Source organism: Miniopterus natalensis, chromosome 7, assembly GCF_054644295.1.
Source record: "Miniopterus natalensis isolate mMinNat1 chromosome 7, mMinNat1.hap1, whole genome shotgun sequence".
In the NCBI taxonomy this organism is placed as follows: domain Eukaryota; kingdom Metazoa; phylum Chordata; class Mammalia; order Chiroptera; family Miniopteridae; genus Miniopterus; species Miniopterus natalensis.
Window position 1 is genome coordinate 8127921 of NC_142087.1, and position 23944 is coordinate 8151864.

General features: G+C 39.5%; 1 protein-coding gene across 2 annotated transcripts in view; it reads right to left on the reverse strand.

Annotated features, from left to right (window-relative positions):
- The window catches only part of TOP1 (DNA topoisomerase I), an 81015-nt gene that overhangs the window by 19065 nt on the left and 38006 nt on the right, over window positions 1–23944 (reverse strand). Inside the window, exons 4-11 of one of the 2 annotated variants that reach the window (XM_016219333.2) lie at window positions 21110–21233; window positions 19885–19940; window positions 17164–17259; window positions 16068–16143; window positions 12712–12824; window positions 6290–6405; window positions 2680–2801; window positions 1655–1777 (exon numbers count right to left, since the gene is read on the reverse strand). In XM_016219333.2, the coding sequence (XP_016074819.1) occupies window positions 1655–1777; window positions 2680–2801; window positions 6290–6405; window positions 12712–12824; window positions 16068–16143; window positions 17164–17259; window positions 19885–19940; window positions 21110–21233 (826 nt within the window). Of the gene's footprint in view, window positions 1–1654; window positions 1778–2679; window positions 2802–6289; window positions 10825–12711; window positions 12825–16067; window positions 16144–17163; window positions 17260–19884; window positions 19941–21109; window positions 21234–23944 lie in introns of those variants that run through there. The other variant, XM_087818729.1, reaches the window with a different exon arrangement.

Consider the following 23944-nt stretch of genomic DNA (forward strand, 5'->3'; position numbering starts at 1 on the left):
TCAACTATAAATTCAAAACTGATTCTCTCATCTTTAAGGATGTATATTTATGTTACCTCGGTATTTTTACGTACAACTTTAAAAACTAACATTGTTTTGCTGAGCAGTGTCAAAACGGGATGGAGAAGAGCCTCTGCGACAGGCCCTCATAGGCATCACCTCCATGTTCTCTAACAGGTTCTAGAGACATTCAGTTGAACAGCATTTCACATGGGTTTTCAAGCTCAACAAACCTGTTAGGGATGCTTTCTTAGATATAGGTTATAGACATTGTGACCCTTGCTCCAAAATGGCGAGGGAAAGGATCTGAAGCCCCCGACCCTCTGCTGCCTCTTCATTCCTATTATACTTAGCAATTAAATTTTACTAAGTCCTGCTGCCCCAGATTCACCCAGAAGGTAGCAGGGGTCCTTGGCAGGCACTCTGACAAGGTGAGACTTATGAAACCTATCTTTGGATCAATATTCCAAGAACAAAATACCAAAGAGGTTTGTAAGTTTAAGTGAGTAATAAACCAAATTTCACTATTCTAGAATATTGGGGAGAAAACTAAGCCAAAGCCAACACAGAAAAGTCTGATGCAGTTATTGTCCTTATGATAACTTATCATTTTAAAACTAAAGGTCAACTAGGCAAAACTAAAGGTCAAACAATGGGTTATAGAAATACAGCCCTGGCAGGGTAGCTCAGTTGGTTAGAGCGCCATCCTGATACATCAAGGTTGCAGGTTTGCTCTCTGATCAAGGAACAAACAAGAAGCAACCAATGAATGCATAAATAAGAGGGGCAACAAATAGATGCTTCTCTCTCTCTCTCTCTTTAAAATCAATAAATAAAAAATTTTTTAAATAAAATAAATACACTGGCCTAAATTTTAGAAACATGCAAGTCTTTTAAAATACTGAAATTACAGGGCTTTGAAATGCAAAGAATTTCTTAAAATCCTTAACTTCTGGACCTCCAATTTGAAAAAATGAAACTCTAGCTTGTACTCCTCTAGATCAGGGGTTGGTAAACTTTTTCTGGATAGGAATTATTTTAGGCTTGAGGGTCATAAGGTCTCTGTTGCAACTACTCAACTCTGCCACATAAACACAGCCACAGATAACATGTAAATGAGTAGGTGTGGCTGTGTTCCAATAAAACTTGTTTACAAAAACAGCCTATCGTTTGTCTGCTGATGGTCTAAAAGAAAATGACATCCCAAATGGATACTGAAAAGAGCCTTCAGGGAAAAGGATGGTTAAGGCTGGAAGATGGATATAGATGAGCATGGCTAGATTCCAGTGCAAAATCAGAGAAAAGGGAGGTACATGGCCAATAGTATTTGATTTGTCATAGCTCTAATATCCAGGAGCCACTGCAGGGGGGCAGATCTGTCCATCCTTAAAACACTGTATTATTGGAGTTACTGATTGGTTTTTAGGTCAGCAGCACTAGGGTTCTTATATTGAGCCATTGAACAAAGTGCATATTCACAATTTCAGTCTACACAAAACCCTGAAGAAAATTTACTCCACTAGACTGAGAATTCTAAATCTTTAGTACAGAGCTGTGTGAGATTACAAGTCAAAGCTGTCCTGTAAGAACCAAGAAGAAAACTGGATGAACCAATCACTATTCCAAACTCCTCGGGAGGTTTAAGAAATGGTACCAGTTTCTCTTCCTTGCTCATCTGTTTCCGAGCTTCTGACTGGGCTTTGAAAAACTGGCTCATCTGGGTAAAATCACATTTGCTTAGGTTGGTGATAATATTCTTCTCTTCATTAGTCATTTCCTAGTCAAAAGAAAAGGGGGAGATAGAAGAAGGTAAATACACTAATAAGCCCTCAGGCTTCCCTACAATTATAGCAAAGCACCATTTCTTCAGTCAAAGGTGTCTGGATAGGTAGTAAATCTAAATTAGTGAGCTTTGAAAAAATATACAACTTTATTACTTCCTTTTATTATAAAATATGTATCTGATATTAAAATGTTTAAAATGAGTTATCACTGAAAAAGGTAACTTATGTAGTATCTTAGATTCCTTGGCACATTGCCACAATCCCCTAGGCATATGAATACCACAGTTGGCGAAACACGAGTATGTCATTTGTTTCAGTAATGAAATATTCCCATGCCCAGTCTCTCTTAGAAACATTACCCCTGCTCTATTCATTTATTAAACCTTATTTCCAGAGCTATTCAGAAGGCAAACTTCAACTTGACCTATGTCTATATTATCCAAAATGAGAATAACAAGATTGTTTAAAATCACCTAGGCAGATATAGGATACGTGGTTTAAGAGCAGAAAGTACCTAAAGCAAATAAGCAAGAATCAAGAGGGACTAGGACATCACACTAACATCTCTCTGCAACAGCAAACAGAGGGCAGCTCTCCGAGACAAACTCTCCCTTGCTCAACTAGAGCTGAGGTTTCTATTCGGCCTAATATAATAAATTCCCACCTTGAGGGAGTTATATGACAGCGGGGAGGAAAGAAATGTAAGCATTCTTGTTAGATAGAAACCCTATATAATACAGTAAATAAGCAGAAAAAAATAACTTTAACATAATATAATTCATAAACTCAAATTTTATACCCAGGGATTTGCTGTAAAATTAGTTTATTATTTAGTAGTTAATCACTATTTTTGCAAGGTGATTTTGGTAGGATATTACTACATGAGCTACAATACCTTTCTCCAGTCTTTAAAGAAATTTTTCCTAAATATTTCCTTAGTAGTATATTCATGGTCGAGCATTTTTGCAAAGAACGTAGCTACTTCTTCTGCTTTGGGGCTCAGCTTCATGACTTTACCTAGAAAAAAAAGTGGTTCCAAAAAAATAAGGTATAATATTCATGTTCTGAGTATAAACACTGAGCTCTGGAGAAATCTGCTGTAATAACTGTTTACCTTCCCAAGGTATCTAGAGGTCTGGTGACACGTGGAAACAACGACGACGACAATATTCTGACTTATATCTACTTGTATAAATGTTCCTTCTCTTTAGCAGATATTTACCTGGGTCATTCTCTGGAGACTATATCAGTAAATTGTTCCCAGGTGCCTGCTCAGAACAGGGATGACCTGGGGGAGGCCCAGTCACTCTTCCTTTTCCTTTCAGTAAGCAGGGTCCTTTACACCTCCTCAGTGGTTTTTAAAAATCAAATCCTCAGAGGGACTCTGCCACTGCTAAACTAAGCAGTTTCTGTTCAAGAAGGGGAGGAAAGGATAGGGCAGGGAGTGGAAGAAAGGAATTGTGGGGAAAGGAAATAGGCATCTTTCTTCTTTAAAGTTAGGTGGGTGGAATATGAATAAAAAAATATATCCATAGCAGGTAAGCCCAGATATCCTTTATGAAAAGTCTAAGTAAGACCCTCCTCTACACCCTTGCTACTCAAAGTGTAGCTCACAGACCAACAGCATTGGCATCAAGCGGAAGTTTGTTTGCAGAATCTCAGGCCCCACCCCAGACTTACTGGATTGGTAAGTGCACTTTAACAAGACCCAAGTGGCCTGTGTGCCCACCAGAGTTTGAGATGCTCTGCCCTGGAACACAGGCATTATGAGGTTGCCTCATTCAGGGCATCAGGACTCAGCGAGAACACAAGGGATGACTGGGTCCTCGGCACAGTGCCCACATTTAGTAAAAGCACTTCAAGGAATCCTGATGTTACACGGCGTAGAGTAAATCTGAATGGGGCCTTGGGGTTTTATGTACCTCAAGTAGTTAATAAAAGTACTTCGGAGTTTAATCTACTTTTCAAATAGAGTACTTTTTAATAGTACTTTAGGGCCCATTTCCTTTTTTTTCTTGAAAATCCGACTTTACAATACCATCCATGGCGTAATAATTTGGCTATACTTAAAATTGGGTTAAATACTATACCACTACCTTACTATTATATAGGTACTAATAATTCACCAAGGATTTTCACATTTGTTATAGAAAACTAAAACTTAACCAGAAATCTAGTCATTTCAAAACTCAGATGACATCTCATCTCATGTTGACTGGCAGGTTATGGTCCCTGATTGTAGGAATGCAGGGAATCGCTGCTCAAAATTGAAACTGCCATGGTAGACAAAACAACCTGCTTAGAATCCGTAACTTAAGAGGCCGACAGGTGGCGCTGCTTCCCCCCAACCTCCAAGCTCCAGACTCTGGAAGAGACAGTGGGGAGGACACAGGGTTTTCTGCACTTCTTCAGAACCCCCCATTCAGGTCTGACCCACAGTTGTCACTAAAGCTGTAACATGCTTCCAATATAAAGGAAAACATTAAGTCTCTAAGAATAAAATAAATGGCAAGAAAGAAAATAAACTGTTCTCTCAGGTCTGTTTAGTATAAACTAAATAAACAGCAGTATTTTCTTTTAAATGGAGACTCTGGGCAATTTTACTAAATTCTGTCTCAATAGAGGAAGCAATTTTGACACCTCCTGTTTTAGATGGGCTGTCAAAAGACGAAATGACAGCTCCCAGCAGCATGTGGTGGAGGATGACTCGAAGGCTCCTGGCAATGAGCACTTTGTGGAAGAGGCTGAGCTCCAGGAAGAAGAAAGTGCTGAGTCAGAGTTGAAAACTGGCCGTTCTTAGAGGAAATTCACCGCTTCGGCCAGCCCATGCCCTACCTCCCTGGCAAGTTCTAAAAGAATCTGAGAATTCTCTTCCCTAGAGAGTAGGCAGGACTGCAGAATCAATTTGGACCAGCAAGACAAATGCGACTTCCTGGCTTATTGCAGACTGGGAGCTTACATAATCAAAGAGAAGAATTCCAGAGAAAAGACCAACTAAGAAAATACTATAGCCCTGGAACTGGAGCTCCTATGACCAAGGACTGGGCAAGAATCAGGGGAGAGATCATGGAGACCAGTGATGACTGTTCAGGCCTTGGCTTTCCATCCTGAGAAGAGAAACGCAAAGACTCGGGAATCTAGTGTCCCCTAATAACTTTGAACCTCAAAGTGAGGCTTTACCAGTTGACCTTTCTAAAGCTCTTGGTAAACCCAGAAGGGCTACAGAATAATTGTACTTTTATGACTGTCTTCTTTAAGGTCTTAGGCTCTTTCTTTTCTTTGGAGTTTTGGCTTTGAGTCATATTTAAGAGTCTCCAGGAATGACCCATTGTGAGGGCTGACAGAACTTTGTCCTGTGCTCTCTGGTGAACACAGGTCAGAATGTTTATTTGATGTAAGTGTTTGTCACTGAGCCTATGAGGTACCACTAGACTGCAAACACCACGCGATCGAGGATTAGTCAATACTGGCCTCTGCTGGGTCGCAGTATCTGAACAGGCATGATGAAGAAACACTTACTTGCAAGACCCAGCCTCTCAGTATAAACTATTATCTTGACCTGTAAGCACCCATGGCCCCGAGGTACTGCTGGTAGACAGAGATGCATCAGAACTCTTAGTGCTCACCACTGATACTTTGAGTTCTCCTGCTGAGCCTTTCTCAAAGTTTGGTCAGCAGACCAGTTGGTTCAGAAGCACCCAACTCCACACCTATTAAAGGGGCCCAGATCCACCTGGGGTTAAGAACATAAGGGTTTGAGAAATCATGCTCTAGCTACTTCTGGATAGAAATCTTGGAACGAGGGATATCAGTTGAGCATTACTATCTGTATACTGACTGCTATGCTGCCAAAAGGAGGAGCGTCAAAGACTGCTCTCAAATTCTTCAATCCAAGGACAAAAATACCTATGAGAGTTAACAGACAATTCTAAAGGTTCTACGATATTTAGGCAGGGCATTTCTTCAAAGCAGCACATCAGACTAGACTGCACATGTAGCAAAGGCGTAGTGTTCTGCTATGTACAGTGAGTGACAGACACCCACCAGCCCTACTCCTAGATGTTGATGGCAGACTAATCCTCAACCAAACATTAATACTATTTCTAGTGATGCCCGGCTTGTCAAGTTTGCATTATATTGCTAAAATAAAACACTATCATCCAAGTAAGACTTTTCTAATAACTTTTGGAAAGAGTAGCTCCTTAGAAATAAAGTTCAGATAAAAGCACTTAGACTGTGGGCCCAGTGCTGTGAGCTATGTGGAGGAACTGTTTTGAGACCATGTAGATAAGGCATTAACAGCCTCTTTCTCATGGTACCTTCTCAGCACCAAATGGGCCTTTGAGAGTTAAATAAATACCTGACGACCCTTCCCCCAAACAATATGACAATAAAACAAAATGAAATAAACAAAAGTATTATACAGCACAGATCCTTCCTCACTTTCTATTCCTAAATAGAATCAGTCTTTTCTTGGCCAAGAATTGGATAACCTTGGAACTCACCATCATAGTAAAACTTGACACTCTCTGGAAGAGGCTCATATGGTGGAGCAAATACAGGACCTTTATGTTCTAGGAATTTCCACTTGATGCCCTCAGGATAACGCTCTTCTTCCCACCTTTAGAAGACAAGGTACAACCTCATTTAGTGATCACTTTACCTATTATAGAGAATATCACCTATTAAATGCCAAATTATCTGCTCAATCGACTGGTGCGCTTAACAATAACTCAGAGCCCCACATTCAAGGCCTGGATCAAAATAACCAGTGTTTTTCACTTTGAAAAAGCCAACACAACAAATAAGATGAAATGGAGGAAAATACATTTCAACAGTTCAGTTCAAAGATATTGAATACAAGAGTCATCACTCCAGGAGCTCAGCAACAAGTGGGGATATGGAAATGAACCAGTTTTATCACTATGATATGACAGTAAACCACAATGGAATACATGACATTTACACTGTTGACACATAGGAAAAGGCCTCCTGTGGGTGGAGATGCCAGTTGAAGGTATAGGGGAAACAACCCTATGAGAAAGTACATAATGGAACAGAAGACTGGGAAGTAATAGTTCAGTTGGGTTATATTGAGTTTAAGGTACTTCTGGGCTATCCAAAGCTATCTAGCAGACAATGATAAGTGAATATAAGCCTCAGTGGAAATGGCTTTTAAAAACCTTTTTATTTTAAAAATGAGCAAACATGGAAAAACAAAGAATCATGTATAGAACACCATATACCATCACCTACATACAACAATTGTTAATATTATGCTAAATTTCCTATTTTTTTTGCTGAACCATTTCAAAGTAAATTGCAGATATACCACCTCACCCCTGAATATTTCAGCAAACATCTCTCTAAAAATAAGGATGGTCTCTCATTTGGCTATAAAACAATTATCACATGTACCAAAATTAATAATTCCCTAGTAGCATTCTACTATCCAGACCATATTATAAACTTCCCAATTAAATCCAAAATATATTTTATAAATTCAGATCTAATTAAGGACCATGCACTGCAATTGGTTATATGTCTCAAAAGTCTTTTTTCTCTAGAATTAAATAGACCTCACGACCACCACTTTGTTATTTTAAGAGTCAATCAGTTATCTTACAGAGAGAATATTTTAAAACGTAACAAATTTTAATCTTCACTATTTCTACCTTAAAATAAAAAGTTCTAGAGTTCTACAGAATCATTTCAAAGGCCAATTATTCACATTATTACTTCCTATCTTCCAACTCCAATATTTTAAACAAAGATCAGAAACATCAAATAAAAATTACATGTAACAAAACTGTGCTGTAATAATAGTATACTACATAACCAAAGTCAACATATAGTCAAATGATTTCTGACAAGGGTTCCAAAACCATTCAATGGAGAAAGTACTGTTTTTTCAACAAATGATTTTGGGAAAATTGGATATTCACACGCAAAAGAACAAAGTTGGGCTCATATTGCATACAAAAATAAACTCAAAATGTATCAAAGACACAAATGTAAGAGTTAAAATTATAAAGTGCTTATAAGAAAACATAAGGCAAAAGCTTCATAACATTGGATTTAGTGATGATTTCCTAGGTATGACACCAAAAATACAGGCAACAAGAGAAAAATTAGATAAACTGGACTACAAAATTTAAAATAGTGCATCAAAGAACACAACCAACAGAGGCAAAAGCAATGCATGGGATGGATAAGGGGTTAATATCCAAAATATATAAAGAACTACAAACTCAACAACAAGATAAACAACTCAATTAAGAAACAGGCAAAGGACGGAATAGATATTTCTCCAAAGATGCACAAATGGTCAATGAGCACCTGAAAAAATGTTCAACATCACCTATAATCAAGAAAATACAATTCAGAGCCATGAGATAGCACTCACAGCCATTAGGATGGCTAGTAAAAACAGAAACAAACTAGAAATAGTAAGTGTTGATGAGGATGTGGAAAAATTGAAACTCTTGTGCCCTGTTGGTGGGAACATGAATGGGTACAGCTGCTGTGGAAAATAGTATAGCAGGTCCTCAAAAGTTAAACACAGAATTACCATATGATCCAGCAATTTCACTCCTAGGAATATACCCAAAATAACTGAAAGCAGGTATTCAAGCAAATACTTGTACATGAATACTCATAGCAGCACTATTCACAACTGCCAAAAGGTAGAAACAAGCCAAGTATCCATTAGTAGGTGAATGGGTGAACAAAGCGTGGTCTTTATATAAAATTGAATATTATTGAGCCTTATAAAGGGAGGAAATTCTGACACATGCACAACATGGATGAACTTTGAAGACATTATGCTAAGTGAAATAAGCTTGTCACAGAAGGACAGATACTGTATGGTTCCACTACATGAGGTACCTAAAGTAACCAAACTCATAGAGAAAGTAGAATGGTGGTTACCAACAGCTAGGGGAAAAGGATCAGATGAGAGAGAGTTATTAAGAGTTTCAGTTTTATAAGATGAAGAGAGTTCTGGAGATGGATGGTGGTGGCGATGGTTTATACAACAATGGGAATGTACTTAATACCACCACTTAACTGAACACTTAAAAATGGTCAAGATGACAAATTTTATGCTATTCTACTACAATTAAAGATAATTTTAAAAAACAGACCTCAAGGTCAAGATGTAGTAAAATCTTAGACCTAGAAGGAACATTAAAGATCCTCTATGACTAACCTACCACTCTACAGATGTGAAACTAGCAGGATCTCTCAACGAGACGTTGGCATAAAAAGGTCTAGATGCAGGAACCCATCCAAAATGCCAAGTCTATTACTCTCCAAATCAGTTTAAACAGAAAGAACATATCCTCCCACAGGCTGCTATCACTGGATCAGCAACTCTCTCTATACAAATGTCTCTGACAGTACTGATGCCCTTTTACACCCCCATCAATGTTTCGCCAACAGAATGAAGAAAAACGTAGATATCGAGATTGACATCTCTATAGCAGACTTGACTTACTAACCCAAGTTAGGTATAAATTTGACAATAAAGTGTGCTTGAATAAACAAAGTGGAAAAGTGCTAGAAATGTGTGTAAGACAGGAATGTAAACATCCACACGCTCTCGGAAATCAAATTCCCTTGCAGTTAAACACCTCATAGTACACTGTAGAATGCACATTAATTTTTACAATTTCAGAAATAAAGGTCACAAGCTACAGCTTTCTGGAAGCTAATCTATGGAATCAATGGCAGTTTCTCTGGTTTGAGGAGACTATCGATCCATATTCCATAAATTTCTTATCACTACTACTGGTTGTATTCAGAGTCCTCGTCTTTCAACACATTATAATCCTTTGAGTCTCTTTGCTAAAAAAGACTCAAAACTCCATTTAAAGTCACACCTAACACCCGCAACAAACTCCACGGTCTCCAGGTCTTTTGGGGAAGCATCTTCTGTGTAGAACAAACATGGGACCTGGGTCTCAACAGGTGCAGCCCTTACACAAAAGTGCGCTTACTGGAAGGCGAACTGAAATCCTACACGGCTACAACAGCACCAGTTAAAATGGGGTCTAGGTTAAACAGCTTTCCACGGGACTAAGCCTGAGCACACTGCCGCCCCTTGTAACTATTCCTATGGGAAAGCCGCGATACGGTGAAGAGATCCAGAGGGGTCTCGACCATTTCCCCATCCTCACAATTACCAAAGACAGGGAAATAGGGATCAAAGTTCGTTTCTGGCAAGATGAACAAGTCTGTAGACTCTGCGGGGAAGCAAAAGATCTGCACACTAGTCAAGTTGGTAAAGTGTGTAATTCTTTCAGTGGAGTAGCAAGAGGACAGTACAAACGAGAGTATCTGCCATTAAAGATCCCTGGCTGCACAGTCAGAGGACTGGGCCACTAACTTCAGAGTGTAACATGCAGCCAATAGTGACAGAAGGAAAGAGAAAGAGAGCTCTCAGGTAAGAGGCCAATTATTCCTGTTCTCTACTTCTAAAACTCACACTGTACCACAAAGCACTGTGCTAAAGAATGCACAAGACTTAATCAGGCTTGAGAAAAGCATGCAAGGAGGCTATAGCAAAGACTGCTTATTCTCAAACCAACCATCTTCAGTTAAAGACTAACCAGTCCCACACTTAAACAAAAAACAAACAAAACCCACAAAGTCCAGTCTCTCAGAATTAATGTGTGGCAACACCAGTAAGAATTTCAACCACGAAAGCAAAATTAGACTATTAGACCCTTCCAGGGTATACACACACAAGGCTGGGCTGGGAAAAGAATACATCAGGGCCCAAAAGAGCCAAGGAAAGGGAAAGACAGCAAGGAGATAGTGATGACAAGGAACTTATTCATTCAACAGACACAAGCTCCCACCACAGAACCCGGCAAGACAACAGACTGATGAGTTTCTAGCCCTTCTCATGACACCCAAGTAATAACCCCTGATTTACACAATCACTTCACTTTATCTAAACAAACAAAAAAAAATTTCACTTTATTAAAGGCCATAAAAACCTTTCAATATTCTATCATTGAAAAACTTCAATTAGTTCCAAAAAAAAAGTGAAAGAAAGTGAAAAGAGCAAAAATACACCTTTTGTTTTCTGACTCTGACCTCTGCAAAGGCCCAGGATTCCCTGATTTTTTCCTACACTTTCCTTTTAACCCCATGTGTGTTCACACACACAATGCCAGTTTCACGGCTGTGCTGACCATTTCTGCCACTGCAGCTCTGCTCCTCTTGACCACCTCCTTCCCCTTTCCTCAGATCCTGGGAAGATTATTTTTCTAAACCATAAAATCCATAGAGTAAATGCATACAAATGGGTCTGGAACTCTACCCACCAAACTACGAATAGTGGTTGCCCCAAAGCTGGAAAGGAAAAGCGGGAATGGGAGAGAGGGAAAGAGAACTGTCATTTTTTTCCTAACTCCTATCCCTCTGGATCACTTGAATTTTTCAACATAGATACAAATCATCTATTACTGGTGTAGCAGTTAAATAATACAAAGTTTTAAGTAAATCAGTATTAAAAAAGTGTTTATTTCAAAATTCTAAACATCAAAACTTATTAACTAGAAAACAAAATTTCCCACCTAAATAGACTTTTCAAAAGTAACCTCTGTGATTGCTAAATTGTCCTTCATAAGACTGCCTGGTTCTTCATCCGACAGTGAAGGAAAATGTCCGTTTTCTCATACAAGCCTACACATTTTAATACTTATTAATCTTTCCCAGTCTGAGAGACATTAAATAAAAAGATGTATCATTTATTATTTTTCTTTGTGCCTTTGTTACTTGTAAGGGTGACCGTATTTTAAGGTGTTTACTAATCATTTATTTTCAGTGGGTTGTCTGTTCACTTTTCTGTCATATCACTCCATTCATATTTGTTTTAAAAGACCCTTTTTCATATTAGGAATCTCAGCCCTGTGTATTACAAGTATTTTTCCTTAAGACTTTTGCAAAATGGAATGAGTTTGTCTGTCATATAGAAGATTAAACTTTTTTTTTCCCTTAAATCCTCACCTGAGGACATGTTCATTAATTTTTAGAGATAGGAAAAGGGAGAGGGAAAGAGAGGGAAAGAGAGGGAAAGGGGGAGGGGGAGGGGGAGGGGGAGGGAGAGGGAGAGGGAGAGGGAGAGGGAGAGGGAGAGGGAGAGGGAGAGGGAGAGGGAGAGGGAGAGGGAGAGGGAGAGGGAGAGGGAGAGGGAGAGGGAGAGGGAGAGGGAGAGGGAGAGGGGGAGGGGGAGGGGGAGGGGGAGGGAGAGGGGGAGGGAGAGGGGAAAACAGCGTTTTGAGAGAGAAACACTGATTGGTTGCCTCCTACACGCTCCTGGACTGGGGCCGGGGATTGGACCCGCAACCTACATATGCCCTGACCGGGAATTATACCTGCAGCCTTTCAGTGTACCAACTGAGCCACCTGGCCAGGGCAGAAGATTTAACTTCGACGTATCAAATTTATAAATCTTTTCCTTATGGCTCTGTTTATGTCATGCTTCAAAGGGACTTCAGTATTCTACAATTATAAAAATATTCACCCAGGTTTTCTTGGGGAGATTATTTTTTTAAAACAGGCAGTTTCCCAGGCATTATTTATGGAATCATCCATCTTATTTAAAATAATTCCTATTATTCAAAATGCAGTGTTCTTCATATGCTAAATTCCCATATATTCATAGCTCTACTTCTACAGTTCATTCTGTTCCATAGGCTGGGACCTAGTTTTGAGATCCAACAGGTTAAGAGCTAGTTAATGCTTTCACCAGGACCTGGGAAACTTCTTTCAGAATGTTATTCTAGAGAGATTCTTTTACATACTTCCCTCCTCCCTCAAATATCAGGATATTAATTTTAATAATTCAACACTATTGCTCAATTAGGTTGTGGAATCAAAGAGCTGACATTTTAAGCCCGTGCTGAGATGTTACCATTTCCACTTCTGCTCCTCTTCTTTCTTCGGCTTCTTTTTCTTGCTATCTGGCTCAGGAACTTTTTTATCCTTATCTTTATCTTTATTCTTGGGTTTTTTCAATTTACCGTCCTACAAAGAAACATTGTGAGAAAGCACTTAAATAAGGACTAGTTGCATTTCTAGAAGTAGTTTGGGGGAGCCATTAGGAAGAAAAACTGGAATCACAGAACATGACAACTAGAGACATTCTTAGGTCCAATTCCTCCTATTTGACAGATGAATAAAAATTTACTAGTACTTTTCTCTAGAGCAGTAGTTCCCAAAATTCCCTGACAAATAATTACTCAAGAAAGTAGTTAAAACATACATTCTGCAGAGGAAGAGCCTGGGAACGTGTATTTTTTTAACCTCAGGTGAGACTGGGAAAGCACTGCTGCTGTACAGAGAAACCCCATTGTATTATCCTCACTTATGTTTAAATCTACTCATCTTTATACCTCTTCTAACACCACCAAATAATGAGGATATGAGGCTTTTTATTAGATGCTTAATATACAATTGGAAAGAAAATTCCTGAGCCTAGTGAGGAACTTTCTATTACTGCTGTCTGCAAACACAGTCACAAAACAGTAAGCAAGTGTTTGGAAGGTCCTAAAGTTATTACTGATTCTTAAGGTGGTATTTCTTTATGGCTCTGACCCTAGCTGAGCTGTCACAGTGGCACAGAAAAAGATCAAACATAAACAAGTGCAATTCACCAATACAGGAGATAAATCTCAAAACATATACACATCCAGGCAAATATGTGCTGTTCAACAGGTGGAGCTACTACTCAAGAGAATTCAAACTCTTTTAAAGAATATTTTCCTTTGTTCTAACTATTCAAGATCATTTAAGTCAACAAGTTTTATACAGCTCTGAAAGGTGGTTTTGAGCTATCTTAAAAGCAATTACAGAATGGCAGAACTTGAAAGAGCTCTATAGACAGTTTGGTTTGACCTCTTCCAGTTATAATCAAGGAAACTCTGAAACAGATGTTTTGTTACTTCCCCAACGTCACATCGCTGATATTGACCATGATGAAAGCCCAAGCTGACCAGAAAAATAAAAGAATGTGACACATGGAAATGACTGGAATAGATAACATTCTAGGACTACGTGATAGGATGGCATTCAAGACAAACTCGGGATCTTTAAGCAAATGACCTTTGGGGTAAAAGAAAGAGGAAAGACTACAACACCATACATATTTAATAATAGGAATATATGTGTGTGTATGTTTGTGAGGAGAAAGTACTAGAGGATCACATAATTCAGAGAATGTTTACTATTTAGGCTGACACACACCACAGGAAAGGGAAATGTTTTTCAGTTAAGACATTCTCTGAATAGTTCTTCTGAACAGGAATGCAGATGGCCCCATCATCAGTAAAATACTGGCTACTGTATGTTTTCAAGCCTTAAAATGGGATAATCAGTCACTGAGAGACTTCAGAACAATTCCCAGAAATGAAAACACCATAGCCAGCAAGTGAGGTTTCATGACCAATCCTGCCATCTGGGGTCCTTGCCATGATAAGACTGTATTAATTCAGTCTTTCAGCCTGAAATTTTTTCCCCTCCCTCCCCCTGTAGAGAGAAAGGGGTTGCTAAACAACAACTAAAGGGGGTGTGTGTGTCAATTTTTCTTTTTTCCAAATGGCCTAACAGTTATGACTAACCTCTTCCAAGCTCTAAGAAGAGTACTATTGTGCCTAAATGCAACATAAGCGTTAAGGCAATATGGAAAGCATGGAGAGCTAAGCTTTACATCTCTTTATTGACTAGTCTGATGATCTACACCAAAGTGAAGTGACTGACTACCATAATCACTACTCAACACCCCACTCTCTATTCCTTGAATTGGCTCTCATAAACTTGAACTTCTGCCAAGAACAGAGTAATTGTCAGAAAAACTACAATTCCCTAAATTCAGGGCCCAATCATCTCTCTATGGCTCACCTACTTGTTAATATTCTTAATATGATTTCGTTAAAGGCACTTCTCTCTTTACGTGGGAAAAAAGTCTCCCAGGAGGCAGGATGACATGGTAGCTATTGTGCTGGCTCTGAAATCCCTTGTACATTCCTGGAACATAATCAGCTGTACAATACTGCATGGGATCAAACCCCAGCTTTACCACTAGAAGCTGTGTCAACTTAGGCAAATGATTCGACCTCTCTATACTTCAGTTTCTGCATCTGTAAAATGGAGCTAATAGTAACAATATTTGTCTCTAAGGGTTGTTCTAAGGATTAAATGAAATGACATACATATAAAATAAGAGCAGTGCCTGGCATACAATAAGCACCTGTTACATTTAACTTTAATTATTACTTTTACTCTTATTGCTATGATAGATTACACTCTGAAGATTCACTGCCCCTCACTATCACTATCTTTACTGGCAATACTTCAAGCTATTGTCTTTATACTTGTTGAATCCACTCTGCCCAAGACAGCAGCTACCCTCAAATGCAGCATGAGAGTTAAAGCTCACTCAACTCCTTCTTCTCATAGGAGAGTGCAGGATTAAGACCCCTGTGAATTTCTGGCATGTTTTACTTGAACTACTTGCTAACAAATCTTTAGTATAAGAAATAGAAAAGGTCAAAAGAAGGAACCATAACATTATATGTTCAATCTACCACAAACATCAAATAGAACCCTTAGAAAAGTATTGGTTTTAACTGAGATTTTTAAGGAAGTTTTATAAGCCGGGAGAAGAAGAGCATGTGTGTTCCTGACACAGGAAATAGTAGGTGCTACAGAAAGCACTAAAGCACAAAAGAACAGTGTGGAAAAGAAACACAGGTGGTCAGTGCAGCTAGAACAAAGCAAATTAGGGAAGAGGCACAAGATGAAGAGAGGCACAAGATGCAGAGGCCACACTGGACAGAGCTGTGGTCAAGAGCCTGGACTTCACCCTATGTCCAAGTGGCACCTACTAAGGGACATTACATAGGCATGGTTACCCAAAGTGAGGGGTGAGCAAGCCTTGTTAGATATGGCAGAGCACTAGAAAACGTTCTTAGGGAAGCTCTTCTAGACTGTAGGCAAATATGATTTCTTTTTTACACCTCCCTCTGTATGTATGCCGACGGCAGAGCTTCTCTAAGAGGGTCAGTTGGCAGCATAGCTATGGGCAGACACCCAGGAAGGCTGGGAGAGATCTTCACACTATCAGTGCCACAGCCACTGTACATGTGTAAGAGTTTTTCCTCCACAGCAGACCAATTAAATCCCTAAAACCCATTTGCCTTCAAAAGTTGTTTTATGGGAAACTCCCTATTCCAAACTCAAGCCCCAGAGGGCCTATGTCTCTTTACTAACCTCTTCTTCCTCTAGTTTTCGTTTCTTCTCTTTCTTGGTATCTTCTGTTTTAATTTTCTTAGGTTTATAATCAGCACTAGAAAGGGGAACATGAATATGCAATTAACACAACTGTCACTCAGTAGTTCTCACCAACAGGATTAGGATCTCCTAACTCTAATAGGATTAGAACCTCCTAACTCCTCTTGGAGACTTCCAAGGTAGGCCTGTTTGCTATTATTCTAGGCTCAGCATCCTAGTCAAGAATGGGAGAGAAAGAAGGCCAGACCAAGGCCCAATCCTTATAGCCCTAGATGGAACAAAACAAACAACTTTATACTACACGCAGGCCTGGGGGGAAGTGGAATGGAGGGACATATACATAAATGACACCACTAGAAGATGGAAATCTAGGAACCTACAGTGCAACAATGGTTGCCACAAAGTAATGACTGGCTTGAAAGGGGAGGAAAGAAATTCTGTATGAATTCTGAATGAACATAAATGAGTTCACTAAGTGTTTCCCTCCTCCCTCCCCCACCACCAGTTTCTACCATAAATCCTTTGTACATTCCTGGAACATAATCAGCTATACAAGACTGAAAATAATGAACAGAATTTAACCTCAATGATTGAATCTAAGAAAGAGGTACCTATAAGCCTTAAATGTTTTAATTAAGAGCAATTTTAGTACTTCTTCTATCCACTGAAACTTCACTTAGACTGTATTAACAGGCACAGATCCCAAGAGAAATTGCTTTAATAGTGAAAACTTATCTTTGGTAAGTGATGGTAAACTTAGAGTAACTTAAGTAATTTAAATATTCTTCATGAATTCTGCTTTATTTGAAATTCCTATAATATGCATTACCTTTTTAATAAGAAAAATGGAAATATATATTCTCCATTTAAGCCTCAGGTACACCACTTATTTGCTCAGCAAACCCTACTTCTCATAATTCAAACAGAAATCAGTCACCCAGTCCATTAATCACAAATTCCAAATGAATAAAAGTCCGTTAATGTGGTTTTTCTGTGTACTGCAGAGACACACATCACACTATCCTTTAAACAGCTCCTCTGGCTCTCAAAAATCAAAGTAATGAGAGGTACTCACTCATCCTCATCTCGAGGTCTCTTCAGTGGCTTCAAATCCTCTTTAGGAGAAGCAAAATAGCCATCATCTTCAGGCTCATCTTTAATTCTTGGCGGACTAAAAAGGAAAAGAACTGTTAGTTAATGAGCACTGGAACATCGATATCAAGTAATCCAAAGTAGGGATAAATTCTCTCACTGAGAAGCAGCTAATAGGACAACCACATACACTTTATAAAGGTTTTCCATGAGCACTTTTTCTCACTTCATCATCAGCTGAACCCTGTGAAGGAAAGTACTGTCCTCACTTTACAGAAGAGCAGGCATATCCAGCTTTGGGATCAGGACTCCCTCTAAGTCAGTCTTCTCCACTATACCTTAGCTGCCTTTACAGGCATGACCCAAACCACAACAGGAACAAAACGAAACTGAATTGTTTCCTCATTTCACATGAAGGGTAGACTATGTATCTGATCCGAGGAATGATTCGAACTGATTATTCTAGTGCTCCAAAAGCTAAAATACAGTTTTTACAAGGAAAGGAATAAAAATTTATTTCCCAAACTTGGTATCTTAAAAGGTCTAGGAAAATAACCTTAGTTACATGGGGAAACAACCAAGTTGACATTACAAGAAAAGAAGGACATGTGCTAAATGAGAGGCCCAGGTTGAATTCAATTCATTCTAAGCCATATTTAGTCAACGTTCAATATCCTCCTTAGGTTTATTTACTTGATACACAGAAGAGTGTCTTGCCTTATCTTTACTAAGAATTTGTCCTCTGAATATAAGAAGATAATTCTGTTAAACAACTATCTTGAACCAAAAAGAGGAAGGAAGAGGAGAAACGGCCATGGGACTAGCAATCACCACAGCCCTGGGATGTTCCCTGGCTTAGCTCACTGCATCCGCACTTCACTGCTTACAGCCTGAAGCACTCACAGAGCTAACTAACCAGTGTAGGGAATGGTCTCTGGACGCAAAGTTTCCCATCTCTAACAGACCCAAGGGATAAGCTTAGAGACTCTGTTGCAAAGGAAAGTCAAGATGTTCACAGAGTTTTAAGAGTAGAAAATGACACCCCCACCCCACCCCACCCCCTCAAGCATACTGGATCCCCTTGCTTGCAACAGAATTTGAATGTTTACAGAAATTAGCTTTCCTTCCTTATTTCTGCACACTCCCCAAATGCCAGCCTCTAAAGCTGTTTCCCCCACCACAGAAGTGACTGACATAGACCCAACAGTCCAGAGTCTCCACAAGCTTTGCACCAGAAAGAAACACTGCCATTTACCCAACCAATAAATGCTAGATCCTAGTCTCAGCGCAGGTGAAGTTAAAAACATGTGGGAAGGGTTACCAGGCCTGAAGAAGCTCTAAAACCATTTCTCAGAAAACGAGGTTACACCCAATGAACATGTGGATTCCCAGCAGACACCGTGCACGCCAACAAGCAGCCCAGGGAGGTGGAGAGGCCACCGACTCCAAGGGTGTTCCTAACCTCCTGACCCAGAAAGGCTGAAACTGAGCCCAGACTGTGCCAAGTCCAAGAGTCCATTAGTTTCTGAGGATCTATTAGTTCAATAAAAACCCAGGCAGTCGGTTTCTTGGCAGAAAATAGCCTCCCTGTGCTCCGTCACTTTATCTAGGAAATCAGAACGTCTAGGCTAGCTTATAGTGAATTTTATTATTCAGCATTCCCAAAACAGTTACAAAACATGCCTGAAGAGGGCTCCTGCTTCTCCTAGTCTAAGGAACTTGGAGGATATGGCAGTTTTCAAAAATGTTCTCAAACGAAACTGAAAGTTCAAAGTTTCAAGGAAGCAAAATACTCAAAACAGTTTGTCCTAGACAATAATGCAATGCAAACACTGCCTACAATTCCTAATAAATCCATTCTGTCATTTTGTGGAGATGAGTGAGAATATATGACCATAAACTTGTAGTTTTTGATGCTCAACCACTGAGCCACACCAGTCAGGCAAACACAGTTTTTTGAAACTAGAGGGAATCCTCAGGCTTATTTTAAAATGTTGAGGCTGATGAGGAAAACAAAATCATAAGAGCAAAAATAGCAAAGGAAAAGTGACCTCTAGACTGTGCATATTTTCCTTTCCTTCTACAAAAGAGAGATGTGTAGGGTGGGGCAAAAGGAGGTTTATAGTTGTTCCTATGGAAAAAGAGGTGCAGGTCATGATTATTACAACAGCTTTACTAACTCTGTGTTTTGAGTACTCACAACTGTACACCTACTTTTGCCATCCCTGTATTTCTACTCAAATCTACACCCATCCCTAAAGCGTAGGTCAAGAAGGCATCAATATGTGAGCCTCGGATTATTATCAGTAATAATTCCTACTGACTGGGTATGGAGTTTCCTTTTGGGGTGATGAAAGTGTTCTGAAATCAGCACGGTAGCGGGGAGGACGCACAGCCTAGTGAATATACTAAAACCCAATAAACTGTATACTTTAAAAGGGTGAATTTTATGGTATATAAATGATATCTCAACTTAAAGAAATTTCTTCCTGTTAACCTTCACTCAAAATAACTTCTGGAAAATGGGCCGGCCAGTCTCACTAAAAGGCACTCTAGAAATGCTCCAGTGAGCTTCAACCAAGGCCTCTCACTGCCACTCCCCGAGACCTGGAGGGCCGGTCAGTGTCAGGCACAGGCACGCTTGGGCAGCAGCACATGTGGGCAGCGGCCCGCTGGCAGCCACAGAGAAGCCAGGGGCCCTTACCTAGAGAAGCCATTCTCCTTCTCCTTCTTTACTTTTGCATCTCCGGAGGCTCTAACCTGAAAGGCCAAACATCAGTAACTGATTAGTTCCTTGAAAGAGCTACATTTGAAGAAGCCTCTCTCTTATTTGAGAACATGTGGCCTCAACCCTTCGGGACACCCTGATAGCAGACTGACTCTTCTTGCTAAGCAGGTGAACTGAAGGACTTCATATTTTTCTAAGACTCAATTTTTACAATTCTTCAGGATGAACTTCCCAATTCACTGAGAAAAGTTTCCCTGCAAACTGGCAGCTTTTTACCTTTAAATTGTGGCAGGTCCCCCCTCCCTCAGTAAATATATTCCACCTCTCAAGGATTTGCCCTTGGCAGTACAGAGAGGAAATAAACAAACAAACAAAACAAAATAGACTATTTCCTGCCTTCTCTGATTTGGGAAGGTATATTCACATTCCCCTTCTTCAACTTCCCATTTTCCAGACTTGTCAGACACTCTAGGTATTTCAAAATTCTTTGTACACACACACACACACACACACACGTACACACGCACACACACATATACACACACAGTATTTTTGGAAAAAGACAATAAAATAGTTGGTGTAGTGGCCACCTCCAGAAAGGAAATGATAGAGGCCAGTGAGTCAGGGATAAAAGGGAGATGTATTTTTCACTATATTCCCTATTTCACATTGTCTGAATTTACCAAGTACAAATGTTACTTTTCCAAAACCTAAAATTAAAACAATTTTTAAAACATCGATCCACAGCACTACTCATTCAAGGCCAGAGGAGTTGGCCGTTTTGAGATAGCTGCACTGGCTCTGCTGGAACCAAAAGCCAGAAGAGGCACCAGCATCACATTTTCACTCAAGAACCACCTTCATTCAACACGGGACCAATGTAGCATTAAGCCTTCCCCCAAAACAATTTTCCCCATGAAGGAAAACTGACATTTCCAGAACCCTACATTCTCAATTTATCCATCTGCCATGTAAAATAATGATCTAGATAGCTATGGTACTGTAAATACAGTGGCAACAGGCTTTGGTTTCATAGTTTAAGAGTATGGTTGACTCTAAAGTCTCCTGACGGAGATCTTTTCACTCAAAGGCCAAGGGATCTTACTATGCAATGAAGCTACTTTCATTACCTGTTTTAAAAGGTAAACAAAATGAAAAGAATGTCCCACGTCTCTTCCTCCCCCACTGGAAAGTTCTGTACCTTTTCCTCCTTTCGTTTTTCCTTGTCTCTGTCTTTATGTTTGTCTTTATGTTTTTCTGAACTTCCATCTTTGTGCTTGTTTTTTTCCTTCTCTTTGTGTTTCTTTTCAGAATCTTTATGTTCACTGTGAAAAATAAGACACAAAGGGTTAGCCCAGAGTAGGGACCACAAGGGTTCATTTCACAAGATCAACTCACAAGATACCTTAAGATCACATGAACCATGGAAACTTACAATGCTTTAAGTAAACAGTCCTGACAGAAGGTTCAGGTAGAGGCTTTTCTCTACATGGGACTTTATTTTGTTTGCTGTTTTTATTTTTTCAAAGGAGCAAAGGAACCAAATAGAGAAACATAGTCATTCTAAACAAACCAGGACATTTTTTTAAAAGTGACTAAGAATATACAGCAAGCTCAATTGTACTTCTACAACATTCTACCAGCAAAAAAATCATAATGAAAACTTCAACTTGAGCATTCACATCTGATGTGAGGGTAAAGACAATTCACCAAAAATGCATTTGGTAGCTCTGAGCCAGACCTGAGACATACCATCCATGTAGCCAAGCCAGGGCTTTGTGCAGTGAGCAGTCCCACACAGTAGATGTTTCCTGCTAGGTTTTACTAGAAAAAGTTAGCCACTGCTAGATGGAGCTTATAAATCCTGCTTGGTCCTTTCCTCACAATAAGACAAGATCCATCGAAAAGCAAAGGCACGTCCTGTGCTAAATGTTTAAAAGCCTTGCTTTTAAAAGGGGTTGTAGACACACTGGCAGCAGTGTAAGACAGCATTGCTCCTCTGGAAAACAAAATATGACATTACAAAGCAAGAGCCATTAAAATGTCCACACCCTGACATCTAACTCCGGGAAATTTCTCTTTAGTAAATAACATTACACAAAGATGTTCATTTTGACGCTTCCCATAACAAGAAGCAAACAAAAATAAACAAACCACCAAAAAACTAGATACAGCCTTAGTGAGTAACAAGAGGAAGACACTGTGATATATCAAATTGGGTCGCTAATATGCTATAATTTATGAGTCCTACAAATATACACGGGAAATATTTATGACACAAATGGAAAAAGGGAGTACAGTCATCCCCCAGTATCCGAGAGGGACTGGTTCCAGGAGCACCACCTCTTCCAGGTGCAGGTACTAATATCTAGGGAGGCTCAAGTCCTTTATGTAAAATGGTATAGAACAATGCATATGCATATAAAATGACTGCAACTACATAAAAAACATGCATGTGGACAGAGACTAAAGGGGAATAAGCAAAAATCACACAGTGTAATTTAAGGTGGCAGAATACCAGAAGACTGTTTTCTTCGGTGTATTGGAGAGATGGTTTAGGAAACTTGCTCACATCACCAATATACTCCACAAGTTAACAAAAGGAAGCTTGAATTCAAGTGCTATGAATTGGGGGGTGGGGGTCCATCCCACATGCAAAACAGCTGACAGCAACCCCAGCTGACAGGGACAGTCAGGCCTATGGGCAGCATCGGCTCTTGCCTTTCCCACCATAGACTGAATTTTCCCTCTGTCACATCTGACATCTTCAGTCCAGAAAAAATAGATTTACCAGCAATGAGCTCATTAGGTTTATATCCATCCCATGAAGTCTGTCCTAAAGAAATTTGGCCAGCATACTTTAGCTACATCGAAGGCCAAAAACGAATAAACAAATGGTAGCATCCAGTGAGGTGAGAGCCACAGAACCTGGGTCAAGAGAGCATCTGCTATCATATACATCTCTGCACACATAAGGAGCCCAACTGCATATAGGGGGTTGGGTAATAAGCAGAAACTATGAAATCTAGCCAGAGGCTACAGGGACTACAGGACTACAGGTTAGGGGAGATCCAGGAACTGTCTGGAAAAAACTGTCCATTGTCCTCTTGTTTATATACTCTGCCCTCATTGGGTTATTTAGAGCTATCACACATAGAAATAACAATTTTCTACGTGAGCAAATTTTCTTTTGAACTCATGAAGGCTGAGCCTAGTTCCAGTGTGCCTGGAGGTACATGGCAACCAAGTTTTCCCACCATGCTTTTTATTCTCAGCATCATTATGATATCACTCTCTACACACTGTGTTCTCATACTCTCTTTTTACCAAAATGCAATGTTTTATAAAAAAATTTATTCTTTACTTTGTACAAAATAGCTCTCAATTGCATAACACTCCAGCTTTAGAATGATGGGTGAAATAACAAAGTTGCCAAGATTGCAACTGATCCTTCAGGAGTTTACACATGGTTTTGATATTATCAGCAAAATGTATGGTAATATCACTATGCTATTCTACAAGCATTGTAGTTTTAGTTGTGTTTTTTAAAAAAAACATTAACTGTGAGAAATATTTATGGCCATCTACACAAGTTTTTGCTTAAAAGCAAAAAATATGGAACAATTACACCCATAATTTTGATGGGTGAATATACTTCTCCCCACAAAGTAAAAAATTCTAAGCAAGCAGTGTGCTTGGTGTGTTCACATATACTTTTCATTCAATCCTCACAACACTCCTGTGAGGTAGGTTTTATTATCCATTAGACGGATTTAGAAATAGAGGAGCCAGTGGTTCAGTCTTACTCAAAGTTATGTGTTAGAAAGTGCAGTTAAGGTTTAAACTCAGCATTTCCATCTCAAAGTTCAGAGTACTTCCCACTAAATCAATAACATACATTTCCATGAAGTTGATAACTGATACCTACCACTAAAGGTAGACTAGAGTAGGGGACCAATGCACAGCCAATCGGAGGTTTAACATTCAGGCAGCAAAGTAATCTGAGATGTCCAGAAGAGACACCTTGGATAACTGG